The sequence below is a fragment of the Moschus berezovskii genome, chromosome 6, assembly GCF_049115385.1.
Source record: "Moschus berezovskii isolate FMDL1 chromosome 6, NW_MosBer_1.0, whole genome shotgun sequence".
Taxonomy (NCBI): domain Eukaryota; kingdom Metazoa; phylum Chordata; class Mammalia; order Artiodactyla; family Moschidae; genus Moschus; species Moschus berezovskii.
In genome coordinates this window covers 70,489,170-70,504,618 of record NC_142465.1, presented here as the reverse complement: position 1 = coordinate 70,504,618, position 15,449 = coordinate 70,489,170, and the positions used below count along the sequence as shown (strand labels likewise).

The 15,449-nt window shown below is 38.5% G+C and overlaps 1 protein-coding gene across 3 annotated transcripts in view; it reads left to right on the top strand.

Moving 5' to 3' along the window:
- Positions 1–14,949, top strand: part of WASHC3 (WASH complex subunit 3) — a 59,237-nt gene extending 44,288 nt beyond the window's left edge. For 2 of the 3 annotated variants that reach the window (XM_055396610.2, XM_055396608.2), the window contains exon 7: positions 14,705–14,949. In XM_055396610.2, coding sequence (XP_055252585.1) covers positions 14,705–14,789 — 85 coding nt within the window. In that variant the 3' untranslated portion in view covers positions 14,790–14,949. Of the gene's footprint in view, positions 1–519; positions 4,617–14,704 lie in introns of those variants that run through there. The other variant, XM_055396611.2, reaches the window with a different exon arrangement.
- Positions 14,950–15,449: the final 500 nt, after the last annotated feature.

Here is a 15,449-nt window from a genome sequence, read left to right as displayed (position 1 = left end):
GTTTTTCCAAAGAATGTTTATAATGTTTGCCATCAAAGTGGTTTTGATTTTAAGCATAAATGTAGTAAATCTCTTTTTAATGAAAACAAATCAGATCAATGATATTTATATTTTGAGACTCCTTTACGTACAGGATCACAGAAACGTAACTCAGATAGCTAAAGTAAAAAGGGAAATTATTGACTCACATCCCTAAGAAGTCTAAGCAGGACAAAATCAGGGGCATAGCACCATTATTGCTGCTGGTCGATATTTTCTCTCACCTGTACCTCGGTCTGCCTTTAATCAAATGTAGCATAATAATCCACTTTTCTCCTACTGCTGATGAGCTTCCGCCTGGAAAACAAGGAATTAGCAAATAATATTTGCTTTATATTTTAAATGGCTGTAATATTGCTAGTTTCACCAACTGAAAGGAAAGAGAACCCCTTCTCCATAGTCCATAGCTCATTTCTAGGGAAGCATTCTGATTGTCCCCGTTTGGCTTATGAGCTCTCCCTTACACCGGTCTCTTTACAGAGAATGATTCTCCTGACCTGCCAGTCCTGGATTATGTGACTGAAACAAGGAACGGTATAAGGAATGGATGAGGACAACAGGGATTGTGGTTGACAGTCTTGTTCATGTAAATGGGAGAAAGATGACAACATGCACACAGCATCCTGTTTGCTAAAAAGTACTGACTTGTATATGGTTAGTCCTTTCCTTTCTAAATTTTGGCTCAGTTTTAGTTGAGGTCAACCTAGTAATCTTTGAAAATATCTCTTTTTAAAGAAATTAAACAGTAAGGACTTTAAAGTTAAGCTTTAAAAATTTTGCTTTTACTAAGACTTTTATTGATAATCTTAATGCCACAAGTTATATAAATATGCTTATTAAAATATAGCTACCAATATAACCACTAAAGATTGAGATTTTTAAAAATATATACATGATAAATCATGAATATGACTTCATATTTTTTCTGCATTTTGCTGACGTAGTCTTTTTTAGTGATTCATATATATGTTTAAAATACTGAGAGTATTATGAAATCTTCATTTCCACATTTTAGTAGTGAAGTGTGACTAGTAGTTTAAAGTAGAAACCATTTAAAACATCTTTAAAACTTCTTTCTATGAAAGAAAATTAAAAGGTATGCACATACACACACACATGCACATACACAGAATCAAGCCAGAGCAGTTCTGATCATTGAAAAGCCAAATACTATTCCCCCTAAGAATATTAATATGAATATCCAGTCTGGAAATGCTGTTAAGAGTTTTAATATTACATTAACATTTTTAAAGCTTTTTAACTTATAAAATGTTTTCATGTATATAACCTCATTTGATTTTCACAATTTTTGAAGTTTTTTAAATAACAAAAAGAACTCTAATATGTAGCTTTTCTTTTGTTTTCATAGCAATTACAATTCAAAGTAGCTTTAAATTTATTTTTAAAATGAATGAGGGCAAGCAAAAAAGTATCAGTAAGAATACGAAGAAATTGTAACCCTTGTGCACTCTGGGTGGGAATGTAAAATTATATAATTGCTGTGGAAAACAGTGTGGCAATTTCTCCTAAAATCACTTCTGGGCATATACTCAAAAAAAGTGAAAACAGAGACTCAAACAGATGCTTGTATACTCATGTTCACAGCAGCATTTTTCACAATAGTCCAAAAGTAGAAACAACCCAAATGCCCGTCCACAAGTGAATGGATAAACAAAATGTATTATCTGCATACAATGAAGTATTATTAATCCTAAAATTGAGAAGGAATTCTGATACATGGTACAATATGGATGAATCTTGAAGACATGATAAATGAAAACAGTCACAAAAAGACAGGTATTGTAATATTCCACCTACATGAGGTACCTAGAGTAGACAAATTCATAGAGACAGAAAGTAGAGGAGTGGTTGTCACTGGCTAGAAGGAGAGAGAAATGAGGAGTTATTGTTTAATTGGTACAGAGTTTCACTTTTGCAGCATGAAAAGTATTCTGGAGGTTGGTTAAGTGGTGATGATTGCACAATACTTTGCATGTACTCAATACCACTGAACTGTACACTTTTAAATGGTTAAGATGGTAAGATTTATGTTATGTGTATTATAACAATAAAAGAAATGAGAAAAGGAAGAAATGAATGAAGACAGAGAATAACAAGTGTTGACAAGGAAATGGAGAAATTATAACTCTCATATTCTGATGGTGGAAATATAAAATGATGCATTCATTGGGGAAAACAGTTTGACAGTTCCTCAAAAAGTCAAACATGGAGTTAACCACATGACTCAGCAGTTCTACTTGAGGTTTGTACTTGAGTATTGTAAACATACATTCACACAAAAACTTGTACACAGATGTTCCACTAGCATTATTCATAGCAGCCAAAAAGTAGAAATAACCTAAATGTTCATCAATGGGTGAATGGATAAACAAATTGGTTTATCCATGCAATGGAATAATATTTGGCCATAAAAATGAATGAAGTACTGATAAATGCTACAACATGGAAGAACCTTGAAAACATTTTATTAAGTGAAAGAATCCTGACAAAAAGGCTAAATATCCTTGATGCTATTTATATGAAATGTCCTGAATAAACAAATCCATAGACACAGAAAAGTAGATTCATGGTCATCAGAGGATGAGGGTGAAAGGAAATGGAATGTGTCTCCTAATGAGTTTTAGGTTTCTTTTTGGAGTAATGAAAATGTTCTAGAATTAGATAGCAGTTATGGTTTTACAACCTTGTGAATATACTAAAACTCTAATTTGTACAATTTTGAATGTGAATTTTATGGTATGTGAATTATATCTCAATTAAATAAATGACTTCTTACGTGTCCATCAACAGATGAATGGTTAAAGACCTGCTATATATATCCAATAGAATATTATTCAACCGTACAAAAGAATGAAGTTTTGCCATTTGGATGGACTTGGAGGGTATTAGCTAAGTGAAGCAAGTCAGGCAGAGAAAGACCAATACTGTATGATACCACTTATATGTGTGGAATCTGAAAAAAATCAACGAACTCTAGTGAGTATAACAAAAAATATGCAAACTCACAGATATAGAGAACAAACTAGTGGTTACCAGTGTGGGGAGGCAGGTGGGGAGGGGCAATATCGAGAGGGGATTAAAAGGTTCAAACTTATATGTAAGTAAGTTACAAGGATATATTGTACAGCACAGTGTATATAGCCTATATTTTATAATGACTATAAATAAAATATTACCTTTAAAAATTGTGAATCACTGCATTGTACACCTGTGACTTATATAATTATGTATACCAACTATATTTAAATTTTTTTAAAAATGACTTCTTAAAATTCCTAAACTTAGTTGTGTGATTTCACTGAAAGCTGACATTTCATATAACTTCTCTCCACTCTCCACCTATTGTCCCTACCAAATGACCTAATCTCATCTACTGTTTTACCCCAGTTACTTTACTTACACCCTAGCTACCAAAAGATTTATAGGTCCCAAATACACTGTGCTGCACCATCCCTGTTTTTTTCTTTATTGAGAATGCTCTCACCCCCACTTATTCCCACATTTTCTGTTTCTGACAAATTCATGCCTATCCCAACACCCTTCACAAGTGTCTTCACCTTTCTTGAGTTTTCTGTGACTAACACTAGGATGTCACAGGATGAATTACCTTTTCCTTTCAAACAAGTGTAGTTAGTACAACTATATTTTGTGTATCACACTATATAACAATATATTTCTTTCTGTCTCCCCCACTAAATTATCAACTTCAGAGCAGCAACTACATATTGTTTCTGTACCTGCAGCACCTAAAAGCTTTCTTGGCCAAGTAGTAGGTATATGATAACAATGAGAATCATAATCATAATAATAGATAACCATTATTTAAAATACCTACTATGTGCCACATGACAAACCTAGACAGCTTATTAAAAAGCAGAGACATCACTCTGCTAACAAAGGTCAGTATAGTCAAAGCTGTGGTTTTTGCAGTAGTCATGTACGGGTGTGAGAGCTGAACAATAAAAAAGGCTGAGCACTGAAGAATTGATGCTTTTGAACTGTGGTGTTGGAGAAGACTCTTGAGAGTCCCTTGGACTGCATGGAGATCAAACCAGTCAATCCTAAAGGGAATCAGTCCTGAATATTCGTTGGAAGGACTGATGCTGAAGCTGAAGCTCCAATATTTTGGCCACCTGATGCGAAGAACCGATTCATTGGAAAAGACTCTGATGCTGGGAAAGACTGAAGACAAGAGGAGAAGAGAACGACAGAGGATGAGATGGTTGGATGGCATCACCCATTCAATAGACATGAGTTTGAGCAAATTCTGGGAGATGGTGAAGGACAGGGAAGCCTAGCGTGCTACAGTTCATGGGGTCACAAAGAGTCGGGACACGACTGAGTGACTGAACAACAACAGTGTGCCACGTATTATTCAGTGTGTTTTGCAGTTAGTTCAGTTCAGTTCAGTTCAGTCGCTCAGTCATAACCGACTCTGCGACCCTATGAATCGCAGCACGCCAGGCCTCCCTGTCCATCACCAACTCCTGGAGTTCACTCAAACTCATGTCCATCGAGTCGGTGATGCCATCCAGCCATCTCATTCTCTGTCGTCCCCGTCTCCTCCCACCCCCAATCCTTCCCAGCATCAGAGTCTTTTCCAGTGAGTCAGCTCTTCGCATGAGGTGGCCAAAGTATTGGAGTTTCAGCTTTAGCATCAGTCCTTCCAATGAACACCCAGGATTGATCTCCTCTAGAATGGACTGGTTGGATCTCCTTGCAGTCCAAGGGACTCTCAAGAGTCTTCTCCAACACCACAGTTCAAAAGCATCAATTCTTTGGCAATCAGCTTTCTTCACAGTCCAACTCTCACATCCATACATGACCACTGGAAAAACCATAGCCTTGACTAGATGGACCTTTGTTTGCGGTTAGTAATCCATCCTAATATTCACAACAATCCAGTCAGTCAGTTGGGTACACAATGTAGTTAAATAACTTCCCCAAAGTTCCTCAGAAACTACATAGCAAGGCTAGGATTTGAACCCAGTATTTATACCCACTACTAGTGGAGAATAATGAAGACTGTGTTCCCATGTTAGCATTTTAGGCAGTGGAGCATCAGTCAAAACCAATAAATGCTGTACTTAGCTCTAATGCTTTATTATACTGAGTCCATATGACTTCCTCGTGGGCATAATTAAAAATTTTTTTAATTTATTTATTTTAATTGAAAACTAATTACTTTATAATATTGTAGTGGTTTTTGCCATACATTGACATGAATCAGCCATGGGTGTAATGTGTTCCCCATCCTGAACCCCCCTCCCACCTCCCTTCCCATCCCAACCCTCAGGGTCATCCCACTGCACTAGCCCTGAGCACCTTGTCTCATGCATAGAACCTGGACTGGCGATCTGTTTCACATATGATAATATACGTGGTTCAATGCTATTCTCTCAAATCATCCCACCCTCGCTTCTCCCACAAAGTCCAGAAATCTGTTCTATACATCTATGTCTCTTTTGCTGTCTCTCATACAGGGTTATCATTACCATCTTTCTAAATTCCATATATATGCATTAATATACTGTATTGGTGTTTTTCTTTCTGACTTACTTCAGTCTGTATAATAGGTTCCAGTTTCATCCACCTCCTTAGAACTGATTCAAATGTGTTCTTTTTAATGGCTGAGTAATGCTCCATTGTGTAAATGTACCACAACTTTCTTATCCATTCATCTGCTGATGGATGTCTAGGTTGCTTCCATGTCCTGGCTATTGTAAACAGTGCTGCGATGAACATTGGGGTACACATGTCTCTTTCATTTCTGCTTTCCTCGGTGTGTATGCCCAGCAGTGGGATTGCTGGGTCATATGGCAGTTCTATTTCCAGTTTTTTAAGGAATCTCCACACTGTTCTCCATAGTGGCTGTACTAGTTTGCATTCCCACCAACAGTGTAAGAGGGTTCCCTTTTCTCCACACCCTCATTTATTGTTTGTAGACTTTTGGATAGCAGCCATTCTGACCAGCATGAGTGAGATGGTACCTCATTGTGGTTTTGATTTGCATTTCTCTGATAATGAGTGATGTGGAGCATCTTTTCATGTGTTTGTTAGCCATCTATATGTCTTCTTTGTAGAAATGTCTGTTTGGCTCTTTTTCCCATTTTTTGATTAGGTCATTTATTTTTCTGGAATTGAGCTGCAGGAGCTGCTTGTATATTTTTGAGATTAATTCTTTGTCAGTTGCTTCATTCGCTATTATTTTCTCCCATTCTGAAGGCTGTCTTTTTACCTTGCTTATAGTTTCCTTCATTGTGCAAAAGCTTTAAGTTTAATTAGGTCCCATTTGTTTATTTTTGCTTTTATTTCCATTACTCTGAGAGGTGTCAATAGAGGATCCTGCTGTGATTTATATCAGAGAGTGTTTTGCCTATGTTTTCCTTTAGGAGTTTTAGTTTCTGATCTTATGTTTAGATCTTTAATACATTTTGAGTTTATTTTTGTGTATAGTGTTGGAAAGTGTTCTAGTTTCAGTCTTTTACAAGTGGTTGACCAGTTTTCCCAGCACCACTTGTTAAAGAGATTGTCTTTTCTCCATTGTATATTCTTGCCTCCTTTGTCAAATATAAGGTGTCCATAGGTTCATGGATTTATCTCTGGGCTTTCTGTTTTGTTCCATTGATGTATATTTCTGTCTTTGTGCCAGTACCATACTGTTGATTCCTCCAGGTCCATATTTCCATACAAATTGTGGAATTATTTGTTCTAGTTCTGTGGAAAAAACTGTTCGTAGCCTGATAGGGATTGCATTGAATCTATAGATTGCTTTTTCTAGTATACTCATTTTCACTATACTGATTCTTCTGATCCATGAACATGGTATATTTCTCCATCTATTTGTGTCCTCTTTGATTTCTTTCATCAGTGTTTTATAGTTTTCTATATATAGGTCTTTTCTTTCTTTAGGTAGATATATTCCCAGTATTTTATTCTTTTCGTTGCAATGGTGAATGGAATTGCTTCCTTAATTTCTCTTTCTGTTTTCTCATTGTTAGTGTATAGGAATGCAAGGGATTTCTGTGCGTTAATTTTATATCCTGCAACTTTACTATATTCATTGATTAGCTCTAGTAATTTTCTGTTGGAGTCTTGAGGGTTTTCTATGTAGAGGATCATGTCAGCTGCAAACAGTGAGCATTTTACTTCTTTTTGTTCTCTTATTGCTGTAGCCAAAACTTCCAAAACTATGTTGAATAGTAGTGGTGAGAGTGGGCACCCTTGTCTTGTTCCTGACTTTAGGGGAAATGCTTTCAATTTTTCACCATTGAGGATAATGTTTGCTGTGGGTTTGTCATATATAGCTTTTATTATGTTGAAGTATGTTCGTTCTAGTCCTGCTTTCTGGGGGGTTTTATCATAAATGGATGCTGAATTTTGTCGAAGGCTTTCTCTGCATCTATTGAGATAATCATATGCTTTTTATCTTTCAATTTGTTAATGTAGTGTATTACATTGATTGATTTGTGGATATTAAAGAATCCTTGCATCCCTGGGATAAAGCCCACTTGGTCATGATGTATAATCTTTTTAATATGTTGTTGAATTCTGTTTGCTAGGATTTTGTTAAGGATTTTTGCATCTATGTTCATCAGTGATATTGGCCTGTAACTTTCTTTTTTTGTGGCATCTTTGTCTGGTTTTGGGATTAGGGTGATGGTGGCCTCATGGAATGAGTTTGGAAGTTTACCTTCCTCTGCAATTTTCTGGAAGAGTTTGAGTAGGATAGGTGTTAGCTCTTCTCTAAATTTTTGGTAGAATTCATCTGTGAAGCTGTCTGGTCCTGGGCTTTTGTTTGCTGGAAGATTTCTGATTGCAGTTTCAATTTCTGTGCTTGTGATGGGTCTGTTAAGATTTTCTGTTTCTTCCTGGTTCAGTTTTGGAAAGTTATACTTTTCTAAGAATTTGTCCATTTCTTACAAGTTGTCCATTTTATTGGCATATACTTGCTGATAGTAGTTTCTTATGGTCCTTTGTCTTTTTGTGTTGTCTGTTGTGATTTCTCCATTTTCGTTTCTAATTTTTTTGATCTAATTCTTCTCGTTTGTTTTTTGATGAGTCTGGCTAATGGTTTGTCTATTTTATTTATCTTCTCAAAGAACCAGCTTTTGGCTTTACGGGTTTTTGCTATGGTCTCTTTTGCTTCTTTTGCATTTACTTCTGCCCTCATTTATATTTCTTTCCTTCTACTAACCCTGGGGTTCTTCATTTCTTCCTTTTCTAGTTGCTTTAGGTTTAGAGTTAGGTTATCTATTTGACTTTTTTCTTGTTTCTTGAGGTAATCTTTTATTGCTGTGAACCTTCCCCTTAGCACTGCTTTTACAGTATCCCATAGGTTTTGGGTTGTTGTGTTTTCATTTTCATTCATTTCTTTGCAGATTTTGATTTCTTCTGTGATTTGTTGGTTATTCAGAAGCATGTTGGTTAGCCTCCATATGTTGGAATTTTTAATAGTTTTTTCCCTGTAGTTGTCATCTAATCTTACTGCATTGTGGTCAGAAAAGATGCTTGGAATGATTTCAGTTTTTTTGAATTTACCAAGGCTAGATTTATGGCCCAGGATGTGATCTATCCTGGAGAAGGTTCCGTGTGCACTTGAGAAAAGGTGAAATTCATTGTTTTGGGGTGAATTATCCTATAGATATCAATTAGGTCTAACTGGTCTATTGTATCTCTTTAAAGTTTGTGTTTCCTTGTTAATTTTCTGTTTAGTTGATCTATCCATAGGTGTGAGTGCGGTATTAAAGTCTCCCACTATTCTTGTGTTACTGTTAATTTCCCTTTTCATACTTGTTAGCATTTGTCTTACATATTGCAGTGCTCCTATATTGAGTGCCTATATATTTATAATTGTTATATCTTCTTCTTGGATTGATCCTTTGATCATTATGTAGTGTCCGTCTTTGTCTCCTTTCACAGCCTTTATTTTAAAGTCTATTTTATCTGATATGAGTATTGCTACTCCTGCTTTCTTTTGGTCTCCATTTGCGTGAAATATCTTTTTCCACCCCTTCACTTTCAGTCTGTATGTGTCCCTTGTTTTGAGGTTGGTCTCTTGTAGACAGCATATTTAGGGGTCTTGTTTTTGTATCCATTCAACCAGTCTTTGTGTTTTGGTTGGGGCATTCAACCGATTTACATTTAAAATAATTATTGATAAGTATGATCCCATTGCCATTTACTTTGTTGTTTGGGGTTCAAGTTTATACACCTTTTTTGTGTTTCCTATCTAGAGAAGATCCTTTATCATTTGTTGAAGAACTGGTTTGGTGGTGCTGAATTCTCTCAGCTTTTGCTTGTCTGTAAAGCTTTTGATTTCTCCTTCATATTTGAGTGAGAACCTTGCTGGGTACAGTAATCTGGGTTGTAGGTTTTTCTGTTTCATCACTTTAAGTATGTCCTGCCATTCCCCTCTGGCCTGAAGAGTTTCTATTGAAAGATCAGTTGTTATCCTTATGGGAATCCCCTTGTATGTTATTTGTTGTTTTTTCCCTTGCTGCTTTTAATATTTGTTCTTTGTGTTTGATCTTTGTTAATTTGATTAATATATGTCTTGGGGTGTTTCACCTTGGGTTTATCCTGTTTGGGACTCTCTGGGTTTCTTGGACTTTGGTGGCTATTTCCTTCCCCATTTTAGGGAAGTTTTCAACTATTATCTCCTCAAGTATTTTCTCATGGCCTTTCTTTTTATCTTTTTCTTCTGGGACTCCTGTGATTCGAATGTTGGGGTGTTTAACATTGTCCCAGAGGTCTCTGAGGTTGTCCTCATTTCTTTTAATCCTTTTTTCTTTTTTCCTCTCTGCTTCATTTATTTCCACCACTCTATCTTCCACCTCACTTAACCTAGCTTCTGCCTCAGTTATTCTACTATTGGTTCCCTCCAGAGTGTTTTTGATCTCATTTATTGCAGTATTCATCATTGATTGACTCTTTTTTACTTCTTTTAGGTCCTTGTTAAACATTTCTTGCATCTTCTCAATCCTTGTCTCCAAACTATTTATCTGTAACTCCATTTTGTTTTCAAGATTTTGGGTCATTTTTACTATCATTATTCTGAATTATTTTTCAGGTAGCCTCCCTATCTCCTCTTTTGTTTGATTTGGCAGGCATTTATCATGTTCCTTCACCTGCTGAGTATTTCTCTGACTTTTCATCTTGTTTAGATTGCTGTGTTTGGAGTGGTCTTTCCATATTCTGGCAGTTTTTGGTTCTTTATTGTGGAGGTTTCTCCCTGTGGGTGGGGTTGGACAAGTGGCTTTGTCAAGGTTTCCTGGTTAGGGAAACTTGTGTCAGTGTTCTGGTGGGTGGAGCTGGATTTCTTCTCTCTGGAGAACAATGACGTGTCCAGTAGTGAGTTTTGAGATGTCTATGGGTTTGGTGTGGCTTTGGGCAGCCTGTATATTAAAGCTCAGGGCTATGTTCCTGTGTTGCTGGAGAATTTGCGTGGTATGTCGCTCTGGAACTTGCTGTCTCTTGGGTGAAGCTTGCTTTCAGTGTAGGTATGGAGGCTTTTGGATGAGCTCTTATCGATTAATGTTCCATGGAGTCAGGAGTTCTCTGGTGTTCTCAGGTTTTGGATTTAAGCCTCCTGCCTCTGGTTTCAGTCTTATTCTTACAGTAGCCTCAAGACTTCTCCATTCATAAGCACTGATGATAAAACATCTAGGTTAATGGAAAAACGATTCTCCACAGTGAGGGACACCCAGAAAGGTTCGCTGAGTTACATGGAGAAGAGAAGAGGGAGGAGGGAGATAAAGGTGACCAGGAGGAGGAGAATGGGAATCAAAAGGGGAGAGAGCATGCTAGCCAGTAATAAAATCCCTATGTGCTCTCCAGTGCCTGGAACACCCAGAGAGGTTTACCGAGTTACATAAGAGAAGAGAAGAGGGAAGAGGGAGATAGAGGTGACCAGGAGGAGAATCAGTTCAGTTCAGTTCAGTCGCTCAGTCGTGTCCAACTCTTTGCAACCCCATGAATGACAGCACGCCAGGCCTCCCTGTCCATCACCAACTCCCAGAGTTCATAGGGGGAATCAAAAGGAGAGAGACAAGTCTAGCCAGTAATCAGTTCCCTAAATGTTCTCCACAGTCCAGAACACACAAAGAGATTCAGAGAGTTGGGTAGAGAAGAGAAGGGGGAGGGAGGAGATAGAGGCGACCTGGCGGAGATAGAGTCAAAAAAGGGAGAGGGCAGTCAAGTCAGTAGTCACACTCCTAAGTAAAAATGGGTACTGAAGATTGGGTTCTTAAAGGTACAAAATTGATAACAAATACCAAAAAGCAAAGATTAAAAATCTTAGAGTAGAGGTTAGACTCTCAAAAATACAATATATTAAAAAAGCAAAACAAAATCACAAAAATTATTAAAAATATAGATGAAATTTGCTTTAAAAATAGGGTCTTTTTTTCTTGCACGGTAATGGTAGGTTATAAAAATGAAAGTAAATGGAGTAATAAAGGACTTAAAAAATTTTAATGAAAGAAATAATAATAGTAGAAATATATCTAGGAATTTCTCTGGAGCTTTTGCAAGCAGTGTGGGTCAGTTCAGTTTCAGATAGTTCCTTGTTCCAGATTATACTTCTCAAGGTCTTTAGGTCCCTTCCAATGTAGTAGGTGCTAACTACAGGGTTTTAATCTGTTGCACCTGTCACTTCCAAAGCGTTCCCTCTGTTTATTTTGGCTTCTTCTGTTTGCAAGTCTCCAGTGTCTAATTTCCGCCCTGACACAAGGGGGCGAAGGTGGTCACTTATTTAGGCTCACTTGTTCAATCGTGCTGTGGGGAGGGAGGAACACTGCAAACAAATATCACTGGCGTGTGTGGGGAGTGCTCTCAGTGTCACGGCCACACTGGGTTTGTCCCCGCTCCCGGCATATGTGCTTTCCCAGTCTACACTGCTCAGGCTCCAGGTTTCTCTGCAAGGGAACTGTCTGAGGTGGGCCCTGGGTTGCATGCACTTCCCAGGTCTAATCTGCTCAGGTTCTAATCCACTCCACAAAGGTGCAAACTCGGTTGGGCCTGCATTTTGTGCCTTTCCCAGGTTGAAGTAGCTCAGGCGACCAGGTGCTTGGCTAGTGCACTCTCCCCAGGTGGGGCGGGGCATCTTATCACCTCCCTGGTCCCAGCCGCTCAGTTTCCTGGGTGCGAAGCAGGAGCACCATCTCAGGTGTGTCATGTGTCTCCTCTGGGGAACTGATCTCTGGCTGCGACCCTCCTGGCAGATACCAATCGTCCAGGATCCCTGGAAGACTTGGTTAGCATCTGGGAGCCTGCTCACAGTTTGGTGGAGGATGCTGTCTTTGGGGCCAAGATTGCCCTTTTCTGGCTCTGGCTGTTGCACGCCTGCCTCCCTGCCTCTGGCGAGGGATGGACCAGTCCAAAGCCGGCTAGCTCTCCTTCATTTCAGTTCAGTCGCTCAGTCGTGTCCAACTCTTTGCGACCCCATGAGTCACAGCACGCCAGGCCTCTCTGTCCATCACCAACTCCTGGAGTTCACTCAAATTCATGTCCATCGAGTCGGTGATGCCATCCAGCCATCTCATTCTCTGTTGTCCCCTTCTCCTCCCACCCCCAATCCGTCTCAGCATCAGAGTCTTTTCCAGTGAGTCAACTTGCAGTCCAAGGGACTCTCAAGAGTCTTCTCCAGCACCACAGTTCAAAAGCATCAGTTCTTCGGTGATCAGCTTTCTTCACAGTCCAATTCTCACATCCATACATGACCACGGGAAAAACCATAGCCTTGGCTAGATGGACCTTTGCTGGCAAAGTAATATCTCTGCTTCTTAATATACTATCTAGGTTGGTCATAACTTTCCTTCCAAGGAGTAAGCATCTTTTAATTTCATGGCTGCAATCACGGGAAAGTTCTCTCTCTTTTTTCTCTCTCTCTCTGGCTATCCCACTGTTTGGGTTGCTGTCTCACATTAGCTCCCTCAGATTGCCCTCAGGGCATTCAGGCCCAGTCCCTACCCTAAACAGTGCAGCCCATGCCTCCCTGTTCAGCTCCGCCCCTCCCCTTGCTGATGGCAGATGCGAGTGTCTGGGCTACTTCTCCACTAGGAGTTGCCATTAGGCATGTATTCTGTGGATTTTATTTATTTATTTTTCCTCCCGGTTATGTTGCCCTCTGAGATTCCAAAACTCCCCACAGACCCGTCAGTGAGAGGGTTTCCTGGTGTTTGGAAACTTTTCTTCTCCTCTTTTAGGACTCCCTCCCTGGGACGGGAATCCATCCCTAACTCTTTTGTCTTTTTATCTTTTATATTTTGTCCTACCTCCTTTCAAAGACAATGGGCTGCCTTTCTGGGTGCCTGGTGTCCTCTGCCAGTGTTCAGAAATTGTTTTGTGGAATTTTCTCAGCGTTCAAATGATCTTTCGATGAATTTGTGGGGGAGAAAGTGGTCTCCCTGTCCTATTCCTCCACTATCTTAGGACCGCCCCCCCATAATCTAAAATTGTACAGCAGAGCAAACGGGTTTATGTTTGACCCATTGCTAGGGAGCAGTGCCAGCATTTCTTCTGTTTCATAGCATGACAGACATGGTATTAAAACCTTTTAAGTCAGAACTCAGCCATAATTCATAATAACATAATTCATAATAATAAGTAAGTAGGAGACTATACATTTTCTTATTTTAGCAATAATTATTATATTTGTGGCAAAGAAGAGTTTTGTTTGTTGGTATCTTAAATCTTATTAAGGATCAAGGAGCCTGAGGGAAAAATAAGTTTTGTAGCTTTTAATTACTAAAACAGAGCAGCTGTATTAGTCTTCCTTTCCCTCTAAGTTTCCCCCAGGTACACTTTGCTTAATTTGCTTTCTTGGTAAGAGTGAACAGGTGCTGAGTGATAGTGCTGCCACATTGATTAAATGATTTACTAACAAATACTATGGAACCTATCAAGTTGACTGTTTTAATGACACCAATAAATTTCCTGTGGTTTTTTTATAGCACATCTATACAGAGCTGTAGTTTTAACCATTCTCACATCATCTTGTTCCTAGGGAATCTTCAAGACGTTATTTTTATGAACTCACTCTTCTTATGTTTATCTGATGATAAAGCATATAAGTGACAACACTCAGCAGACATTAAGAACCACCTTTAAACAGTCACTCTCCTCCCCCACAAGGCTTCCATATTGCCTGTGTTTCTTACTGGCCATTCTTGAAATCTCTTCCATTTTTAAATTACTCCCTTCAGCTTTCCTGAACATGAAGGTTTTCTTTTTTTTTTTTTTTTCCACGTCTAGCTTTCCTCTCTCTGTACCTTACGGACACTTGGAGGCTGCGAAGATTTAGCAGTGGTCATGCCAGCCTCTCCAGATCACATCTCTGTCTGTCGTTGGGTCTCCACAGTAATGAGAAGCAGAAAGTGCTGAAGTAGCACACTGTGTAAGGACTGACAGGAGGAAGCGGTGCCATGGCCTCTACAGGAGTAGCACTGAATCCCCATGGTACTGGAGAAGCCTGCGAGAAGCACGCTGTGGTAGAGAGCAGGAGGCCCTCACTTAAGGACTAAGACTTGGCAGATTTATTGGCAGCAATATTCTAAGATTAACCTAATTTACAGTTAGTGATTTTTTTTCAACTGGAAAAACTGTTAAATTTCTTTTTGTTTGTTTTCTCCTTCTTTTTCAGGAGGCCAGATGCTCCAGTGCCTGATGGTGAAGGTGAAAAAAACACAGAAGAAAGTTCAGATGGCGAATCTTCTTTTAGTGACTAAGCTTAATTTCCATAACAATTACCTATACATGTGTTAGCGCACCTTTGCATTCTATAAGAGAGCCTGAACTGTAATTCTTAGTTATAAAAACATCAAGTGGCTACAGATCTGCCACCAAGCTTCCTCTGTGTTAAAAATAAATAAATAAAGCATTTATAATAAGCTGGCAGTATGTCTTGTTACCAAAATAAAGGGCACTGCTGAGAAATAGAATAACCAAAATAAAGTACCAAGATAGAGTATTTCAGAGATGCAAGGAGCATGTAGAATGAAGTCAATGTGAGGTTAGTGATCAAAAATAGACTCAGTGCAAAAAAAAAGTGAATTTAGCAAGGTGAATGATTCAATTTTTGTGAATACTTTAGCATGAAAAGTATTATGTACACTTGTATCATAGGAGTTGTTAAATTTCTGACAGAAAGTAATACTGGATTGAAATTTTTTGTGACAACTGGAAGCTTATATATCACGTTTATTGTGGGTCTGGAACTTACTGGTAGTATTAGCATGTAAAGGTTTTCACAGCTTGTGCATTAGTTAGATATACCATCAAAGATATTTATCATCAGATAAAAATTAAATTGTAGGTAGTTTCAGTGTGATTCAGAGTGAGCTGATGGGAGAAGCTGACAAAAGGATGTGATACAGGACAAAAGAAGT